The sequence below is a fragment of the Archocentrus centrarchus genome, chromosome 23, assembly GCF_007364275.1.
Source record: "Archocentrus centrarchus isolate MPI-CPG fArcCen1 chromosome 23, fArcCen1, whole genome shotgun sequence".
Taxonomy (NCBI): domain Eukaryota; kingdom Metazoa; phylum Chordata; class Actinopteri; order Cichliformes; family Cichlidae; genus Archocentrus; species Archocentrus centrarchus.
Genome location: NC_044368.1, coordinates 14,879,510 through 14,898,961, shown reverse-complemented (window position 1 = coordinate 14,898,961; position 19,452 = coordinate 14,879,510). Strand labels below are relative to the sequence as shown.

At 37.7% G+C, this 19,452-nt stretch overlaps 2 protein-coding genes across 3 annotated transcripts; both read right to left on the bottom strand.

Annotated features, from left to right (window-relative positions):
* Positions 1-2,813: 2,813 nt before the first annotated feature.
* On the bottom strand, positions 2,814-6,098 carry LOC115773701 (aldo-keto reductase family 1 member B1-like). The gene is made up of 10 exons (XM_030720577.1): positions 5,964-6,098; positions 5,310-5,477; positions 4,927-5,043; positions 4,705-4,782; positions 4,476-4,598; positions 4,248-4,354; positions 4,064-4,145; positions 3,801-3,884; positions 3,214-3,296; positions 2,814-3,094 (listed from the first exon to the last, which is right to left on the bottom strand). The coding sequence occupies exons 1-10, from the start codon at positions 6,027-6,029 to the stop codon at positions 3,052-3,054; spliced, it is 951 nt and encodes a 316-aa protein (XP_030576437.1). The 5' UTR covers positions 6,030-6,098; the 3' UTR covers positions 2,814-3,051.
* Positions 6,099-16,449: 10,351 nt separating this feature from the next.
* LOC115773477 (dnaJ homolog subfamily B member 9-like) lies at positions 16,450-18,962 on the bottom strand. 2 transcript variants are annotated; one of them, XM_030720228.1, is made up of 3 exons: positions 18,844-18,962; positions 18,320-18,561; positions 16,450-18,011 (listed from the first exon to the last, which is right to left on the bottom strand). In XM_030720228.1, the coding sequence occupies exons 2-3, from the start codon at positions 18,534-18,536 to the stop codon at positions 17,539-17,541; spliced, it is 690 nt and encodes a 229-aa protein (XP_030576088.1). In that variant the 5' UTR covers positions 18,537-18,561; positions 18,844-18,962; the 3' UTR covers positions 16,450-17,538. The 2 variants fall into 2 exon arrangements, with proteins under 2 accessions (XP_030576088.1, XP_030576089.1); XM_030720229.1 differs by having other exon boundaries at positions 18,320-18,558; positions 18,844-18,914.
* Between the last annotated feature and the right edge of the window lie 490 nt (positions 18,963-19,452).

Sequence of the window (19,452 nt, the reverse complement as noted above, 5' to 3'; positions counted from 1 at the left end):
TACGCAACTTTAATTTTGTGCACTTCCCTACGCTGTCCGAAATCAAGAGTGCTTTTCCAAAGGCCAATCTTTCTCTTAAGAAAGGGAAATATTTGTCTGTTATCACATCTCTGATGACAGAATTCAGTCAGCGCTTCCAAGATTTCTCTAATATTGAAAAACAAATCAAACTGTTCTCGACTCCCTTCCTGGTGGATGCAGAGGAAGTGGAAGAGAGTCTGCAATTAGAACTTATTGATATGCAGTGTGATGATTCTCTGAGAAATCAACACCAGCTTTTGTCCCTACCTGACTTCTATCGGAGCGTGGAAAAGGACAAGTTTCCTCTGATGAGACGCCATGCAAAAAGAATGATGAGTCTGTTTGGCTCCACATACATATGTGAGCAAACATTTTCATTATTAACTCTGAACAAAAGCAGACTGAGAACCAAAATGACTGACAGCCATCTCTGTGATGTCCTCCGCATCTCAACCACCAAACTTACTCCTGATCTGCCAGCCAAGCACAGCATCACTGCTCCCACTGAGTGCAGCACTGTTCCCATTTTAGGTGAGGTAAAAATACACATAATCATGTGTAAATAAGTAATTAATTTATAAATTCAGTCAATTTAAGTTGATAACATTTTGCAACAAACATAAATCTGTTAACAAGCCCACATACATATTTGCATAACAAGCTCACATATACCCTTCCTCTTTCCCCCTTATATTTCCCCATTTTTATACAGGGGTGTGAAGAGGGAATCATGATCCCACGTAAGAAGCAATGTGAGGCTGCCAACAGTGAAAAGACCTGTAAAGCAGCAGAATAAATGAAAAATTGAAAAATCATTAATAAAAAACTGTGATCCAGGCAATGTCAATGATTATTCACATGTGTTTGGTTTAATAACTTGTGATATATAAAATTTGTCCTGAACTAAGTGGCCCGGCCTTTTGTATATTTTTCCATGTGTGGCCCTCTGTCCAAAAAGTTTGGACACCCCTGTGCTAAAGCCTTAGTGACACGTTGGAGCCACTGTTAATACATAATGCTTGTTTAATTTTTGTTTTCTAGTCTAGATGTTATTTTATAACTCAAGTATGACTAATAGATGGCATAAGGTGTCATCAAATATCACCATGTCAAAGGTCAAATAGCTGTTCACACACAAAACTTTGGACAACAGAGCATTCATTGCAAATTTTAGAATAGATATAACATGAAAATGGACCAACAAGTACCTAAAAATATTTAAATCCCCTACCTGTATACTATATATCATATATTTTTATGATTCATTTTATTTGAAAGTGCTTTTAAAAATATACATACATATTTTCACAGAGTAGTGGTGCATTTTGTTTAAAACAGTTCAGTCTAGTGTGTTGAAAGGATATAGAGTATAATGTTGTCATGTCAACAGGGGGCTGTCATCTTGTTGCCTTTAGGCAGAAAACCACATATTTGCTTGTTACACTGTCCTTTTATATTTTTATTTATTTTTAATGTAATAACACAAGATGTTACTGTCTGGTAAATGAGTAGAAGAGGGTTTGACCTTTGACCTGGGGGTAAAGCAACAGCAAGTGGTAAGATTCATATCATTTTTAGACATGTTTAAATTGAAACAACCAAATATGTATATTTGGTTGTCTAAATGAGGTTTTTGATTTATTTACTAAAACATTTTTTTGTTTGCTGCCTCAGGAGCACTATGCCGTTAGACCACTCTTCTTAGGGCAGTAATACTCGAGCAGTCGTTCTTGACTCTTGTCCGGGGGACTGCTTACTTTAGGGGCTTCCTGCTCCAGCACATTTGATTCGAATGATCGACTTATCATGCAGCTACGATATTTAATGCTCAGCTGATGACTGTTTTTCACTGGTTTTGCATTTGGCTAGGGTTACCTCCTTTGGGATGGCACATCAATACGTGCCATTGCCAGAGGGTTTGCTGTGTCTCCCAGCACAGTCTCAAGAGCATGGAGGAGATTCCAGGACACGGGCATTTACTCTAAGAGAGCTGCACAGGGCTGTAGAATGTCCTTAAGTGCAGCCAGGTTGCTCTGAATCCCCAGGAAACCATCCGTCCTCTTCTTAGGAGCATGACCCGATGTTGTCAGGCATGCATACAAGCTACTGAGTACATTTTGAATTGCTGCAACTAAATTGCAGCAAAATTGAGCAGCCTGCTGCATCATTTTTATGCATCTGTCAAAAGACCTCATGGCGGGCATCCAGGCAGCATCCATGGAAGTGTCTGAAAACTATTCAGCCTGCACTAAACTACATGGTGACATGCTTGTGACCAAAACAAGGGAGAGATTATATATGGGACCACTGGGGTCAAGATCAAGGTCACTGTTGCTTACATTGCACTTTACTAGTTCACCATATCCAGATGATCAACTTCTGGAGGTCAAGGTCAAAGGTAAAGTTCATACGGTCAAATCTTTTGTTTTTTCATGTCTACTTCATTATCTAAGAAAGGGTTTGAAGGATTTTGATGAAACCTTGCATGATTATTCTCCATATCGACAATATGCAGAGAGCAACTCCTGGCGGTCAAGGTCACATAATTATTAAATATTTGTTTTTCATGTGACAGTGAACAGGGTTAATGCAGTGTGATAGGCTTATTTTGTCCTGCTTGGTGGTGCTATTGTTTAACTTTGATTTTCAGAGTTTCTTTGAATTCAGCCCTTTGTAGGTTGATCATTTTCATTTCCATCAAACGATGTGGCATCCTTTCATTACCCAATCCATATCATGTGTTTTTTTTTTCTCCAAAGAAAGAAAAGGTTCCTGCCATATATTCATGAAAGGATATAAAGTGTGTTTATTGTGTCAACAGGAAGCTGTCATCAGTTCTATGGGGAGGCATAAAAGTTACACAGCTTGCAGTGTTCAGTGAATTCTTTAATTCTGCAGGAAATATGCAACTAAGAACAATTATTCCAGCTCAGGTAGCCTGAAAAAGCAGTAGTGTAATAATACATGAAATATGTAAATTTCAAGAGATTCAAAAACGGATTCACACCAAACATAGTGAACTATACTGAGTTAGAATTCTGCATTTAGGGGATAGTCTTTGTGTTTTGATGCCCTGTAAAGACAAGACAAGAAATACACATCACTTTATATCACTGTTTATTTGAGAATGATGTAATGCCTTTATTTCTTCTTTATCCCTTTTACCCTTTGCGTTCCTTCATTTTTACTCACCACTCTAATTTGAATCCTCTCCAGTCCTTGTTCAAACTCAAGATGTCCTTCATGTCATCTTTGCTCAACTTGAAGTCAAACAGCTGAAAAAAGGAAGAACTATTAAATAGCTAAACTGTATGATGAGCTGTCTGATGGAACCCAACAAGTGTCATGAAAACATGAATTAAAACTTACAGAAATCACAATTTCTGTCAAATTTTATAACCTAAATTCACAGAACAAAGGAGATTTCTACACAGCTGAATCTAGATATTATAATCTGAGGGGTGGCTCAGGAAGTAGAGCAGGTCATCTACTAATTGGAACGTTGGTGGTTTAATCTCACTGGCTGCTCCAGTCTGCATGCTAAAGTATCCTTGGGCAAGATACTGAGCCCTGAGTTGCTCTCCGATGCGTTCATCGGAGTGTGAATGTTATTCATAGAAAGTGCCCGTATGAATGTGTGGGTAAATGAGACATTAGATTAGAAAAGCACTATAAAAGAACCAGTCCATTTACTATTTAATTGCTCAGTGTGAACCCACTATATTAGTTAAAACAGACTAAAAACTGAATCTGTTCATAAATATTTACTATTACTATACCTGGAAGTTTTCTTTGACACGATGGGGTGTTACAGACTTAGGAATGACAACCACATTCCTCTCGATGTGGAACCTAATCAGAACCTGGTGGGGACATGGTTCAAAAAGAGCAAAACTTTATTTCCTTTCTGAAGACCACTGCATGGACACAAGATATTTTTACTCCAGCCGTCCATTTTCTTCTGCTGATCCTTTACAGGGTCAGCTCTGATTTGGGAGGGGTTTCAAATTAGGTACTAAGGAATTGTGCAGTTTCGTAGTACCTGTGCCGGAGTTTTATTGTACTTTTGAGCAATGGCCTTGATCTTAGGTTCCTCCAGCAGAGAGGGTTCATCAGCTGAAGCCCTTTAGTAAATGAGGACAGGAAAAACAATGTTGCACAGTTAAAATTCTTGACAAGTAATTCTGATTATATTTCTATATGAGCTGTATTGTATATCCTCTCACCAGGGCCTGTCAGGGGAGCCCAGAGGACTGTACGCTGTCACTGTGATACCTTTCGAATGGCAGTAGTTGATCATCTTCTCTTGGGTCAGAAATGGGTGGCACTCGATCTAAGGAAACAACCAAATTTGGGGGGGATTTATTTAATTTCTTGTTATATTATGTTTTTAAAACAGTACATGCCTCCAGAATTAAAAAGGAAAAAAAATTTTTTTGCCTGATGCACCTCACCTGGTGGTTGGCAGGCTTGTACTTGAGACCGGGCTTTTTGAGTATGGCTTCAGTCTGGTCTTTGTTGAAGTTGGAGATGCCGATAGCTTTGACCAACCCAGCATCCACCAGCTTTTCCATGGCCTTTAAGACAAATCACAAACTAGTATTAGCAAAAGTTAGGTATGGCTGTCAGCAAGTCCACTGGGTTATTACTCAGTCAGTCAGTGCAGTAAATCACTTATATTACCTCCCAAGTTTCCAAAAAATTGCTGTTGTCGGGAATTACTTGGCCGTGCTCATCTAAAGGAAAAAGGACATCCCCTGGCTGCAGTGGTCCAAAAAAAGTGTTAAAATCATAGTGCAAACGTAGGTTGAATATTTCCATCTGATAATAAAGACTAATATGTCATCATAGAGATTTCAGAGCAAGTTTCTTTGTGTTCTGTGGACCAGACAGAAGTTTTCAGACCTTGGTCCCCATTGGGAAATGCATGAGGTAAAGATCCAGGCAGTCCAGCTTCAGATCCTTGAGAGTCTTTTCACAAGCTGGCCTCACCAGAGATGGAAGGTGAAAGGTGCACCATAACTAGGAAAAATAAAGAGAAGCTGTGCAAACAAACTGTGTCATTTCCTCCAACCCTGATGGCTACTATCTTACATGAACCTTCACCAGTTATACATACCATGTTTTGGCAAACATGGTCTAATATGAGCATTGTACCCTCATTACTTCCTTATGCAACTGACAAAGTAAACACAGTAAAGGTACTTTCAGCTGCTTCCTTATTTCCCAAGGAGTTGCCACAGCAGACACTTATCCATGTTTGATTATTAGCTGGCTCTAAAACTCACCTTGCTCACAATGAATAGGTCTTCCCTCTTTACCACTCCTTGATCAATCATTGCATGAATTCCAGCTCCAACTTCTTCTTCATTCTGGTACACATAAGCGCCATCTATATGTCTGTAGCCACAACTTATAGCCACCTTAACTGCCTCAGTCACTTTTCCTGGTTCTGACTGCACAGATAAGGCGATACAAAAACATAGAAATTGTAAGAATCAATAAAGCAAATCAAGTACTGGATGTGGAAGCGGATTTCTTTTGTGTCTTCAGACTTTGTCACTGATTGATAATGGTTTATCACAGATGAATACAAAGGACAGATTGGCTGTGCCTGTGTTACTACTGCAGTGAGTCTGCACCGGTCTCTTTAGACAGAGTTAAGTAATAAAATGTTAATGTTTACCCTTTTGGAGCAGATTATGTCAGTGTAATAATTCAGTTTATTGTACTTGAGTTGCACTATTTAAATAACAGATGCTTTCTTTTGGCCCTAGACCCAGTGAGCAAAATAAAAATTAAGTAATATAAGTAATACAGATAACATAGACCAATGAAATCAGTGAAAAATAGCTGAAACATTTATTGAAAGGTGGGGTCAGCATGGACAGATTAGCAGTCTCTCACAGAGCTGCTTTGAATCAAAAAATGGTAAGACTTACCCTCCATGTTCCCAGACCCACTATTGGCATCTTGGACCCATTGTTAAGTGTCACTGCAGGTATCATCTCGGCAGCCTTACTATAAAATTCTCAGCCCAGTCAGGTTACTCATTGTTTGTGCATGCCGACTCATGCTATTATGTACTCTCTCTAGCAGTGGGAGGAGGCAGTCTTACATAACAATATCAATGAAATAGGAGGGGTTTAAATGGGAAGGTATAATAGGTTGCCTTGCATGCCTAATAGAAATATTCTATTAAGTGTATGTAGGTGTAAGCAATTTATCAGCAAAAAGTTTCATGACTTGTACAATTTGGATAATGTGGAAATCTGGAGTTATTGTGTAACTGAAACTGATGGTTGACTGCATCACATTTACATATATATATATATATATATATATATATATATATATATATATATATATATATATATATATATATATATATATATATATTAGAGGTGGGACTCGATTAAAAAAATTGATTAATTAGAATTAATTAGAAGCTTTGTAATTAATTAATCGAAATTAATCGCATTTTAATCACATTTCAATATTTAACATGAGAAATATGAATTTAAGTTTGGTTGATGAATGAATCAATATACATAAGCTTAAACTTCACGAAGGGTGGAAGCGCTCCTGTGATAAACTCCTGAAAATAAAGTTATGCATCATAACTGGATAGTTTTATTCAACATTAATGTCTCAATATAGTTGGAAATTAATAATTTGCTCAGCTGTATTCCTTGATGTTGAAATGTGTTATGCTTGTTTTAACAGATTATTTTGAATTAAAGAATTAAAATTAAACCACAAAAAGGAGAAAAAGTTCGTTCTCCGTTTAACAGCTGCTTTTACACAGCTGTGCTTCGCACGTTGCTAGGCGACATGAGCTACGCAGAGGTGAGGGCAGGTGACGCTGATATGAAGGCTAGCCGCTCACTTCCGGCCTTTGCAGTCTTCGTGGGCTGCGAACAACGTGGGCCGGGAAGCTATACGTGATACTTAACTTGTTGATTTGTAAATTTTTTGTCCAATAAAAAAAAAAAAAAAAAAAAAAAGAAGCCTTGTAGCAGTTTCCGTCCAGTCCACTGGGTGGCAGCAGCGACGCTTCCTCTAATAAAAAAAAACTTCTAAAAAAACCATATAAAGAAGACTTGTAGTAGTTTCCATCCAGTCCGCTGGGTGGCAGCCGCGACACTTCCTCTAAACAAAAACCCTCTAAATAACCGTTCAAAGAAGACTTGTAGCAGTTCCCATCCAGCCCGCTGGGTGGCAACCGTGACACTTCCTCTAAAAAAAAACCTTCTAAATAACCGTTCAAAGAAGACATGTAGCAGTTTCCATCCAGTCCGCTGGGTGGCAGCCGCGACGCTTCCTCTAAAAAAAAACCTTCTAAAAGACCGTATAAAGAAGACTTGTGGAAGTTCCCATGAAGAATTTAGGTTTTTGATTTGAAAACTTGCATTTATGTATGTAAAATTTAGCAGCATATAAAATGAGATTTATAAGAAAGGAGGCATCAGTGTTTTTACTATTGAAATATCCAAAAATAACATTGTGATAAAATAAACAAATATTTTGATAAATATTCTTATTAACAAATGTGTTAACATCTTTCCAAAATTTATAAGTGAATTCACAAGACCAAAATAAGTGTGAGACGGTTTCAGGGTGTAACTCACAAAATGAACAATTTACATCTATGTCTTGATTAAATTTGTTTAAAAACACTTTTGCTGGGTAAAACCTGTGGAGCAGTTTAAAGGAAACTTCTTTGGTTTTGTTTGTTAAAAGAAACTTTTGTGGTAGAGACCAAACTTTTTCCCAGTCAACATCAGGGGAAAATTTATTCCAATAGAAGGTCGCAGAGGGGGAGGAGACCAGAGTTGCCTGAAATAGTGATCTGATTTTACAGTTGGAGCCTTTATAAGAGGAAAAACAGATTTTGCCCAAGGGGAGCTGGGTTGGGTCTAGATTTGACAGTATGAGGGGTGGAGAGAGAGTGTTGGATTTAAATAGCATACGAAGACCAGAAGGTATCGCATCAAATACTATAGCATATTCTTTTGGACTGATGGGAGTCTTGTACCTTCCAAGGAATTCGGAGTAACTGTATAATGAACCATTCTTGTTAAAGAGCTGACTGAGAAGTAGAATATCATTGTTAAACCATGTACTGTAAAATAATGACTTGTTTTTATAAACAATATTGGAATTGTTCCAAATATAACATCTTTGCGGAGAAAAATTATGTTTATACAGCAGAGCCCACGCCAATAAAGCCTGTTGATGGAAGTCAGACAGTTTGATTGGGATCTTTTGGATGTTGTAATTGCATAGCAGAACAAATTTCAGACCACCCAGCTGTGAGAAGATGTGATGAGAAATGAAGTTCCAGATGGAAGTGGGATTTTTGAGGTATTGTTTTATCCAATTTATCTTGAAGGTGTTGTTGAGAGAGCTGAAATCTATGAAATTTAATCCACCTTTTCCGTATGAATTTAACACTACAGATTTCCGAACATAATGAGTTTTATTTCTCAATAAAAAACTATAGAGCATTTTGTCAACAGATTTGCAGATGGAGCTATTAACGTGTAAAGATTGAGCGGCATAGGTGAGTCGAGAGATGCCTTCCGCTTTGGTGATTAGAACGCGACCTTTTAATCACAAATCTCGTTGTAACCACTGATTAAAGACCTTCTGAGCTTTTTCAATGAGAGGAGGAAAGTTTAGCTTGGATCTGGATTTTCCGTTTTTGGTAATATGGATACCGAGGTATGTCACAGAGGTCCTTACAGGGATATTTAAAATAGAGGCTGAAGGGCAATTATTGATTGGCAGCAGTTCACATTTGTTAAGATTAAGGGAGAGACCTGAAGCTTTGGAGAAGGATTGAATAGTGGTGATTGCAACAGGTATTTGAGCAGCGTCTTTTAGAAATAAGGCGGTGTCATCTGCCAGTTGACTGATTAAAATATTTTTACTTGCAAAATTAATACCTTTAATGTGACTATTTTTAATGTGTAAATTGAGGAGTTGAGCTGCCAGTAAAAAGAGGTGACCAGAGAGAGGACACCCTTGGCGGACCCCTCGATTTAATGCAAACCTGGGGGAGGTGCCGCTGCTTAATTTAATGGAGCTGTTTCCATTGGTGTATAGGGATTGAACCGCTTTGCAAAAGAGTTGGCCGAAACCAAACATATTGAGTGTTGACATTATGAAATTATGTTCTAAGGAATCAAAGGCTTTATAAAAGTCTAAGAAAAGAATAAAACTATCATCATGAACAAGCTCAGAGTAGTCTAATAAATCTAGGACCAGCCTTACATTATTAGAGATATGTCTGTTTCTCATAAAGCCAGATTGACTCTCATCAATGACAGAGTCCAGTACAGATTTCAGTCTATTAGCTAATATTAAAGCAAAGATTTTATAATCATTGTTCAAAAGTGTGACTGGGCGCCAATTGTCTAAGAAGAGTGTGTCTTTTTTGGGTTTAGGAATAAGTGTAATTAAGCCTTGACTTAAGGTTGGGGGTAAGGAGCCTCGGTTAATGCTTTCAACAATCATTTCTTTTACAAATGGGGCAAGTTTATCAGAAAACTGCTTATAGAATTCAGCAGTAAAGCCATCAGTTCCAGGTGACTTATTGATTTTAAGTTGGTTAATAGCATTAATGACTTCAGTTATTGAAATAGGGGCGTCGCAAGAAGTATTGTGAGCTTCGGAGATTTGATTTACAGTGGGAAGAGATTCGAAAAAGGTGCAGGCATCCTTAAGGGAGTATTTAGAGGAGTAAAGATCACTGTAGAAACTAGCACAAAAATCAGCAATTTTTTTTGGGTCTTCAGTGACTGAACCATCGATACTTAATCGTTGTATAGAATTGTGTTTTGATTGCTGTTTCTCTAATCTGAAGAAATATGCAGTGTTCTGCTCACCTTCCTCAAGCCATTTACGACGAGATCTAATAAATGCACCTTCCGCTTTCCGTTTGTATATTTCATCCAATTTATGTTGTAAATTAATAATCTCTGTCTTCTCTGACTCAGTAAGAACCTCTATTGGTTTGGAAGTTAAAGATGTGATCCTAAGTATTGTGTCATTTTCATCCGCTCTTCTTTTCTTAGCCAGATCGCTGCTATATTTTCTAAGGAATTTAGAAATTTCGTACTTTAACAGTTCCCAATTATTGCTGTAAACATGTTCGGTTTGAGCTTTGTTCCAGTACAACTGAATCAAGCTTTCAATTTTACAAACTACTTCCTTGTGTTTGAGAACTGAATTATTTAATTTCCAATATGAAAATGTAGAAGGTCTGCTAGAGAATGAAGGGATGAGAATTTGAATGGTTTTATGGTCAGATAGTGGTGAAGGTAGAATGTTTGTTACAACATCCTTTAAGTCCTTGGATATAAGCCAGAAATCAATTCGAGACTGTCTTGATTGTGATTTGTTACACCATGTGAAGGACTTCTGTAATGGGTGGGTGTCTCGCCACGTGTCTGTTAAATTGAAAGTATACAGAAGTGTCTTTAGATTGGTGTTTAAGTAATCTATGTTATTGGTAGGCCACCTGTCCAAATGGTTATTCAAGACTGTATTGAAGTCTCCACCTAAAACTATGAAAGAATTTGGGAATTTAGAGCTCCAATATGAAAGGCGTTCTTCTAGTTTGTCGAATAAATTGTTGTTTTCTGTTTGTGTGTTAAATCCATAAATATTAACTACAATGTAATTCACGTTAGCAGTCTCCAGTATCAAAAATATATAATGCCCGTTTCTGTCACAGTCAGAAGCTAAGATGCTTCCGTTAAAACGGTTTTTTAAAATGCAGACGCCAGCTGAGCGTTCAGACCCATGGGACAGCCTTAAGTCTCCCCCCCACTGCGACCTCCAAAAATTTACATCTGGTTCAGTTGAGTGTGATTCCTGTACAAAACAAAAATCAGTGTTAAGCTGTTTTCAGTAAAGAAATATAGTTTTACGTTTGAGATGATATCTCAGTCCTCTTGGGTTTAATGAAATAATAGATAGTGACATAAGTAAAAGGTAGTTTAAAAGAAAAAGAAAAGAAAAAAAAGTAAAGCTTAGACCAGTTGAGTAGTAAGATAAACGTTATTGAAATAAGCGTTTAAGGTCACTATAAATCTGTGACAACATGTGCCGAGAACAGCAAACCTATTAGAAACGATGTGAACGTACAGTATTCAAGCAAATCAGACAACTTGTATATTGCTTGTCCTTATATTTAACTTAAGTTCTGTGCATTTCTTACACAGGAGGTAGGATAAGAGTTAGTGAAACCACTCTAAAATGAGAATTATAAGGTACTGAAAGTCTTAAAATAACCAAACAGGAATGATTTTCAACAACTAAGGCAACATATTTATATTGACGGGCCCTCTGCTTAAGTAATATTTGTTATAAAAATAAATATAAACAAAAAACAAGTTAAACTGTATGGAAGGGAGGGATTCGCCGTTAGTAACAAACACAAAAATGTAGCCTTTCCATGTGTATGTGATAAACTTAAATTATCATTACCACAGTTTCAGGGTGAGAAAATACCTCCTCAGTATGCAGTCAAGTTCTCCAGAGTCCTGCTAATGACTTCTATGTGTGATTCAGGTGTGTTGGATCAGGGACACATCTAAAACCTGCAGGACACCGGCCCTCGAGGCCTGGAGTTGCCCACCCTTGTTCTAGATGAACCTTCACCTACTTATCTTGCTATAAGAGCCGTCTGTCTGTAGACTTCTGCTGCTGTTCGTCAGTAACAACTCTGTCCCTGTCCCAAAATTAATAGTTTTGACTTGACTTAAAACTTATTCCATGACTTGTGTTTTGATGATTTTTGCATCAAACCCATTTCAATCTCTAATGTTTTATTGTGACACTTTTATTTGGGAATGTGAAATTCCACCACAATTTGGCATCAAAAGATGGGATTGGACGCGTGATCCGAGCTCCATCTGACTGACAGAAAGCCTCTGCGCTCCTTTTAGGGTGCACAAACAGGCGATTTCTAAACAAGCTACAAAAAATGTGCAATAGTCAAACATGCCTGGCGAGATTGATGAATGACCCTGGTCGCCCCCAAAGGAAGAGGTCGGTCTGAATTAATCAGTCTTCCTTCAGACAGACCATTTGTTTTTTGTCATAATCTTCAGACACAGAACAAGGAGGAGGAATGACAGCAGTCTTCCACTCAGGCTTATAGCCAAGTTTGATTACAAAGCTAGAAATCTTACACTCAGGATGACTGATGCTCTCAAGACTGAAACTTGGTTATAACTTAATTGAAATCCTTAATGTAAAGTACTGTGAAATACACACACAGAGAGATAAAAGAAAAACAGTTCTTTTTCTGACCAAATTAGATATAACACAGAAGGGTAAAGTAGAAATTATCAATGAAGCCGTGACCTTTGCCAGTGGCCTGTTCTTTAAGGTGATGAAGTTGCAAACATAGCTGGATTTATAAAGGTGTGATTATGTTATCTTCAGAAGGTAAAAGATAACGTGGCTAACAGAATGCCGAGTCATGCCATTTCATGCCGTATGACTTCAACATCACGCTAAAAACTACAGCTACAGGTTCAATAATATTTTAAATGTAACTCGCTGAAGTGTAGTATGATCTCTAAATGCAGGTGCATTCTTAAAGAGCAAGATGGCAAAACAAAAAAATGTCATCACTTTTTTTGTCATAAGTTTTTGTGTACTGTCTCCCACGTTCGATAGGTCATTCCTTTATGCGTGTTGTGGTGTAACATTGCACCATGACATTGCAGCTTTTCAGGGCCTGAAGTTGCTTGCCACAATTTTAATTCAATTAAATTTTATTTCTTTAATGCCAAATCACAACATTAGTCTCAAGCCACATTATATTGTAAGGTAATGAAATGAAATGCAAAATGAATGACCCTAATTACCCTTTTTTTTTTTTTTTTAACTTTTACTCAAGTTTGTTTCTTCGTCATCACATGCCAACCTACATTGTCAGTGAGTGTAGGCACTAATGTGTATGTTCTTGTCATAATAATATATGCTCACTGAAAAACTACCTTCAGCTGCTCCCTTGTTCACAAGGGGTCACTACAATAGGAAGTTCCACGTATTTGATTTGGCAGATTTTTAACCCAGATTGCCTTCCATGTAGCCACTAATGAATTATGCTCTCTACTGAATAAATAAGAAAGAAAGAATATGATGGAGCAGGGTAACACAGTAGATAGTTATCTCTGAAACAGCGCCCTTCTGTTGACCAACTGCCTGCCCCACAAAGTGGAAAAGGTTTTCATTTACACTTAAAACTGGAGGAAAGCTCATAATGGCCCAATAATACCCACACTCTCTGCGCTACACTTGTAAATTTTTAGCTGATGCAGTGGTTATCTAGTGTTTGGGTATTGCCGTGTGTATTGTGGTATAAGATAAGATAAGAAATACTTTATTTGAGATAAATAAATCTGCAGTGTCATGCTGCCTCTATAACTGCAGATTTGCAGGTCCTGTACAGTATTTGTTTGCAACATCTTTAACTTTAACAAAGGAAGAATTCTACCAACACATTGAGAATTCTAAGCTCAAAGCCAGTATTCAAAGATCATATTCAGAATTGTGAGAACAATGTCTTAATTCTAGCAGCACACTGAGAATTCTAATATCAAAGCTAGTATTAACTGTGTGAAGATTGCAACAGCCACAAGAGTTACTAGTTAACTAGTGTTTATTATTTCATTCACCAACCTTTCCAACACCCAACCACTTTACATGATTAACTGTGTTTAGGTGGTGAAATTGAAGGGATTGCCATGCCAAGTTGTCACGTTTTTTTTTTTTTTTCTCTTCTTCTTTTTTTAACATTTGATCATCTTGTGGTTAGATCTCATGAGCAGTCAGTTGTAATACTTCAAGGCTTCATCATGTGCATTTCCTTTTAGTAATTGTGCTGTTTCTGTTTGGCTAAACAGAAAAAAAAAACCATTAGCTAAGCATATTTGATGCGATATGGTCAAAGTGATTCATGATTTGACACTCATGTGGAGGGAACTGGTTCACAAAACTCAAGCACAATTTTAGGAAAGTAAACATGTTTTCATAACTAAACTTAAGATGCACCCGTGAAATGTTGTGGGGAAACTGTTTGCCATTTCTTGAAATATCTTTTCATAATTGCTGTGCTGTTTAAACCACAGGAAATCCATACTCTCTCATTTTCAAAGAATCAAAAGTAATTGGACAATTTTGGTGGGGACAAGCAGTTTCCTTGCCAGGTGAAGCCTGTTCCCTCATTATTTCATGTTAATTTAAATAGATAAAAAAAAATCTGGAGTTTATTTTGGTGGGTTTTCACTGAAGTATTAAAAATGAGGTCCAAAGAGATGCTGATGCAAGAGCAGGAGGCCATCATTTGGCAGAAAAAATCCCATCACAGAGAGAGCAAAACTTTTAGGAGTGGCCTCGTGACCAATGATCTGCTGCTTTAAAAAAAAAAAAAATAAAATTTGCAACAACACCAAAAGGCCTGAAAGACCACAGAAGACGACTAAAGTCAGTGATCACAGAATTCTTTCCTTGGTTAAGAAAAAATGTAGCATTTTCTGACCAAGTCTAAAACACTCTTGAAGAGGCAGATGCATCACTGCCAGCATCTGCAATGATAAGATTTCTTCATGAAAGTAAACACAAAGGGTTTATAACAAGGTACAAATCACTGGTTCCACTCAAGAACAAGAAGCCCACATTAGACAGAGGACAGTTTTAAATTCCTCTATTAAAATTATATTAATTATTATTATATTAATTATACTAATCTGTTAAGACTCTGAAAATGGGCTCAAAAATGTACAAAAATCTCTGTAATTGCTAAAAAGTTACTGCAAAACTTTTGTTAAATCCTGTGAATAAAACATCAGTGTTTGCAATTCAGTCACATAGTGATATCTCAGTACTTAACTGTAGTTCATTCACTATATTCCTTATATACCAGCCATAATTCAACTTACTTAAAACTACTTTGGTAACATTTTCTGACGGTTGTGTATTTAACTTTTGTGAATATAATTTTTGAAGTGTGAATGAATCCATTCACCAAATCAAGAAAAATAAAAACAAGAACAAATGTGCAAAACCTGCAAATCTTAGGTTTGAATCTGGGTAAAAAAAAAAAAAAATGAATGAAAAAAAAATCATGGGTTAAATTTTTAATCCATATTCTCGATCGTGATAACTTTTTATTTGGTTAAATATGTGTGTCAGTAATGTGTCTCAAGCCGCGCATGATTGCTTTAAAGGACCATTTTGGTATTTCTGCAGCTTTGGTCAGTTTATATGAACTGAGGAGCATCTTATGATTTCATTTCTAATATGATAAAAAAGTTCAAACTACAGATAGTTCAGTCTATTTGTTGAGTGTTCTTGTCACCTTTTGTTGTTGTATCACTAGTTCAAATCTCTAAATTGACCCCAATAATGAGTGGGAAGACAATGACTGAAAGCTTGAAAATACACCAAATTCAAAACACTGCAGCATGATTCAGTTAAGCTCCACATAATGTTAAAATGCAAGCTGTAGTAAAATGATTGACCCACGCACAAATACTGGACAGGTCATCTTGACTGTGTCTACTTTCCATTGTTGTTACATTGTTAAAAGAGAGAGAGCATTCAAACACTGTTTCACTCTGGCACAGGACGAGTACTGAATGAATCAATGTGCTTATACTGCATTATAGACTCGCCCTTAATAAAAAAAAGGGTTATCCAGTTTTGTAACCCACTGTGTTCTGATTTTTGTCAGTCTGATTCCTTATTCTTTGCCTGACCGTGCTTTTCAGACAACATTGCAGATAGTGCTCGAAATTTTTTCTGCCTTAAGAAATCACTCCCTCTACTGGAAATATATAAGAACTGCAGCTTTCTAGAGCAAAATCTGGTCGCAGTGGAAGTAGGTTACTTGTGTATTTTGATAAGTGTTTGACCCACATTTAAAATGAATAAAAATAAGATCTGATACATCTATTTGGACCCAAAAAACAGAGCATCAGGAACTGTGTTTCAGTTGAATCAGCTAATCCAAACTTTGAGAACTTGCTTCTTATGTTAAGCTTAAATCTGTTTATCTGGGACTGTATAACAGTAGGTAAAACTACAGAGTCCCATTTAAATTATAACTGCACTGTAAATGTGCAGTAGTCAGTGTAGTAGCCTGTGCTTAGCAACACTTGTGTAATCTGTGGCTTCACACATCAAGCAACACATTTTCTAATTGCTTATTTTAGTTGCTTCTCATCTCATAAAGTGACAAAACTAACCTTTATATCTCTCTCTATATATAATATTCAGAACATAACCATAAAAAATAAAGCGCATTTATAATACAGACCAGTTACTCAAATGCATTGCTGCCTTTTTCCCTCTCCCAATTTAAGAAAACGGACAAGCACACACACACACATATTCCTCTTTTATATATTTTCTTTTTATTCAGTGTCCAAACATTTTGCAACCAATCAACATTCAGGGCATTCTCAGCTCACACACACACACACACACACACACACACACACACACACACACGTTCAAAGTGCAGACATTAGACAATGACATTTACACAGCACTGTCTATAAAAGATAGGCAACATGAAGAGCAAAGGTGCTAAATATTGCACATGATGATCAGTTTGGGAATCTTAACTTGTCAGACCATTCAGCTTGACTGGCAGAAGAGCCCAGGCTGTTTTGCGATAGGTGGTCACAAAACAGCCGAGCGACTACACACACAAACACACACTTTGCCCATGGTTGAGTCTGCCAGTTTGTGCCATGGGACTGATGTTAATTTCCAACCCTGACTGAGTAAAAGGTAGATGCAACTCTGTGGAAAGGAACTTAAAAAAAAACATGAGGTAACAGTTTATACAGATAATGGTCAACCTGCACGAGTTCCAGTTTGTGTGGTGCATCCACAAATGCAGCAAAGTTGGAAGAATTGAAGTGTCTTTTCACTGAATCAAGAACAAAAGAAAAATATGTGCAAAACCTGCAAGTCTTGGTTTTGAATCAGGAAAAGGACTTCTATGGAAGAAGCAGAATGAAATATAGCCTTCATAGCTGCAGAATTACTCTTTCACATCGTCACAAATGTGGATTCTAATGTGTCTAATTGACCACCGCTCAAAAAAAAAGCACTTCTTTTAAATTAAACATAGGCCATGCCTGAGTATAACAGATTGTACAACTATAAAACACAAGTAAACATATAATGAACCTGGAAAGCTAAGTGATGGGGAATTATCTGAATGATCTTAAGACTTATTCCCATGCTGTAATAACAATGTGAATGAGTTATTGCTTAGTAGCAGCCATTTATCAGGCTAGCTTAGATATTTGTTCATACAGGAAATTACATATAGATAATTGCAAAAAGCCACACAAAGCCCCCTCTCTGTTTCTCCAAGTGATAAATTAGCCTTCAATTTCAAAAACCACAACGGCAAACCCCCCCAGCAGTGTCCTGGGTGGCTGCTCTCCACAGCGCCCCGTTCTCCAGCCTGTCTCAGGAGCAGTCAGTGAAGGTGGTCACCATGTTCCCCCTGCGCTGCGTCACCGTCCTGCAGTGCTGCTTCACCGAGCCCTGAAATTTCCCCTCAGTCCTGGAGCTGTGTGTGTTAAAGGAAAACATCTTCTCCAAGTCCTCAAACATATCATCAAAGAGTCCTCTGCCAAAGCCCCCCTGCTGAAACTGCCTCCTATGCTCGTTCATGGCCTCCCGGTGAGCCTGGAAGTGGCTGTCAAAGTGTCGCTTGTGGTGGGAATTAGATTGGGAGTGAAAATGGTGTTGGTGTCGATGCTGCTGTTGACCGAAAGTTTCATAGTCTTTGAAAATTTCATCAAAATTAAAGTTGTAGGACTTGAAGTGCTGGTGGAAGTCATAGGCTCCTCCTCCTCTCTGGCCCTCCCCTGATGAAGCACTATGTCCAAACTGGTCATACTCTCGCCTCTTCTTATCATCTGATAAGGTTTCATATGCTGCAGGGCACACATACATATGTAAGCTTAAATGCACAAGTAAATAGGCCACAAAGAGCATAGAATGTGGCTAAGCCTTCAGCTGTTACCATAGTGTATAATTATATGTCAACAAAAAACAAGGAAAGGTGGGTCTGTTTGGGAAGATACTCCTCTTTTAAGGGCACTATAACATGAAAAAATACATATTTTTTGCCCTTGATCATACAAAAGCCTTAAAAACAAAGTTCTGACTGGGTTTTAGGTATCAAGCCCAAATGTATGCGGCATTTCCCCAACAGTATAGACTGCCACAATGCGTAACTTACCCTCTGCTATTTCTCTGAACTTGGCCTCAGCGTCTGGTCCTTTGTTTCGGTCAGGATGGTACTTCAGGGCCAGCTTGTGGAAGGCCTTCTTAATCTGCCGCTCGGTGGCATCTCTCGGCACCCCCAGTATGTCGTAGTAGTCTCTTTTGGCCAGTATGAACTCTGAGATGAGCAGAATATGCACTGCTAGCAGCAACATCGACTGCGCTGTGGCCATACTGTTGGTTTTGACACCCTTTCTGCTGTGAGAAGAGCAATTACACAGCTCCGTTAATAATGTTTCGCATAGCCCTGAAACACAGGAAGACCTAAAATCTGCAAAACTATTATCGCCAAGTCAAATAATACATGCAGCTATTAACTTTGGAGCTAGTCTGGGCGAAGAAGGCGTCGGAAATAAGAAAATGACCACTACTTTTACTTGAAAAGGGGAGAAACTTAAACCAGCTCGTCCCTTTAAAAGCTTGTAAATTATACCCTGTCAACGGCAGCCAACTTAACGCGGGCTGAAACTGAGACCTTACCTGTAAACGAGGTAACAAACAGCCCAGGGACACTTCTCTTTACCGCCGGAGGTTCCAGCTCAGCTGATGTGAGACGAAAGCTTGCGGTTGTCGCCTAACTGCATTCCTGAGCCGTAACACCACGACTCGCAACCCCATTGGTCCGTTTCTCAACGCAGTGACTCAGACTGTAATGATTGGTGGGAAATGTGCGCACGTGGACTATAAAGGCAGGTGTTGTGCCAAAAAGTGGTTTCCGATGTTTCTCTGTGTTTTTTGTTTATTTATTTATTTATTTTTTATGTGTAATGTCTTTGAAAATATCTGTAAATAGGCGGTAGTCAACAAGATTAATGAAGGACTTATATATAAAATAAACACATGATCTGTTTTGTAAGCATCTTTATCACACAATGACAGTTTTTACCTTGATAAATAAAGAATATATAAAAGTCACTTTGCCAAAAAAAAAGGATTGCAGCTTCTACCTCTTGACAGGAGTATTGTTTCTCGCTCAAAATGACTTTACATCATAAATGAGATATATGTTTGGCATATATTCCACAAATTCTAGGCCAAAAAGTAATTTAAAACAGTTTAAATGCGTCCAATCTTTTTTTTTTTTTTTTT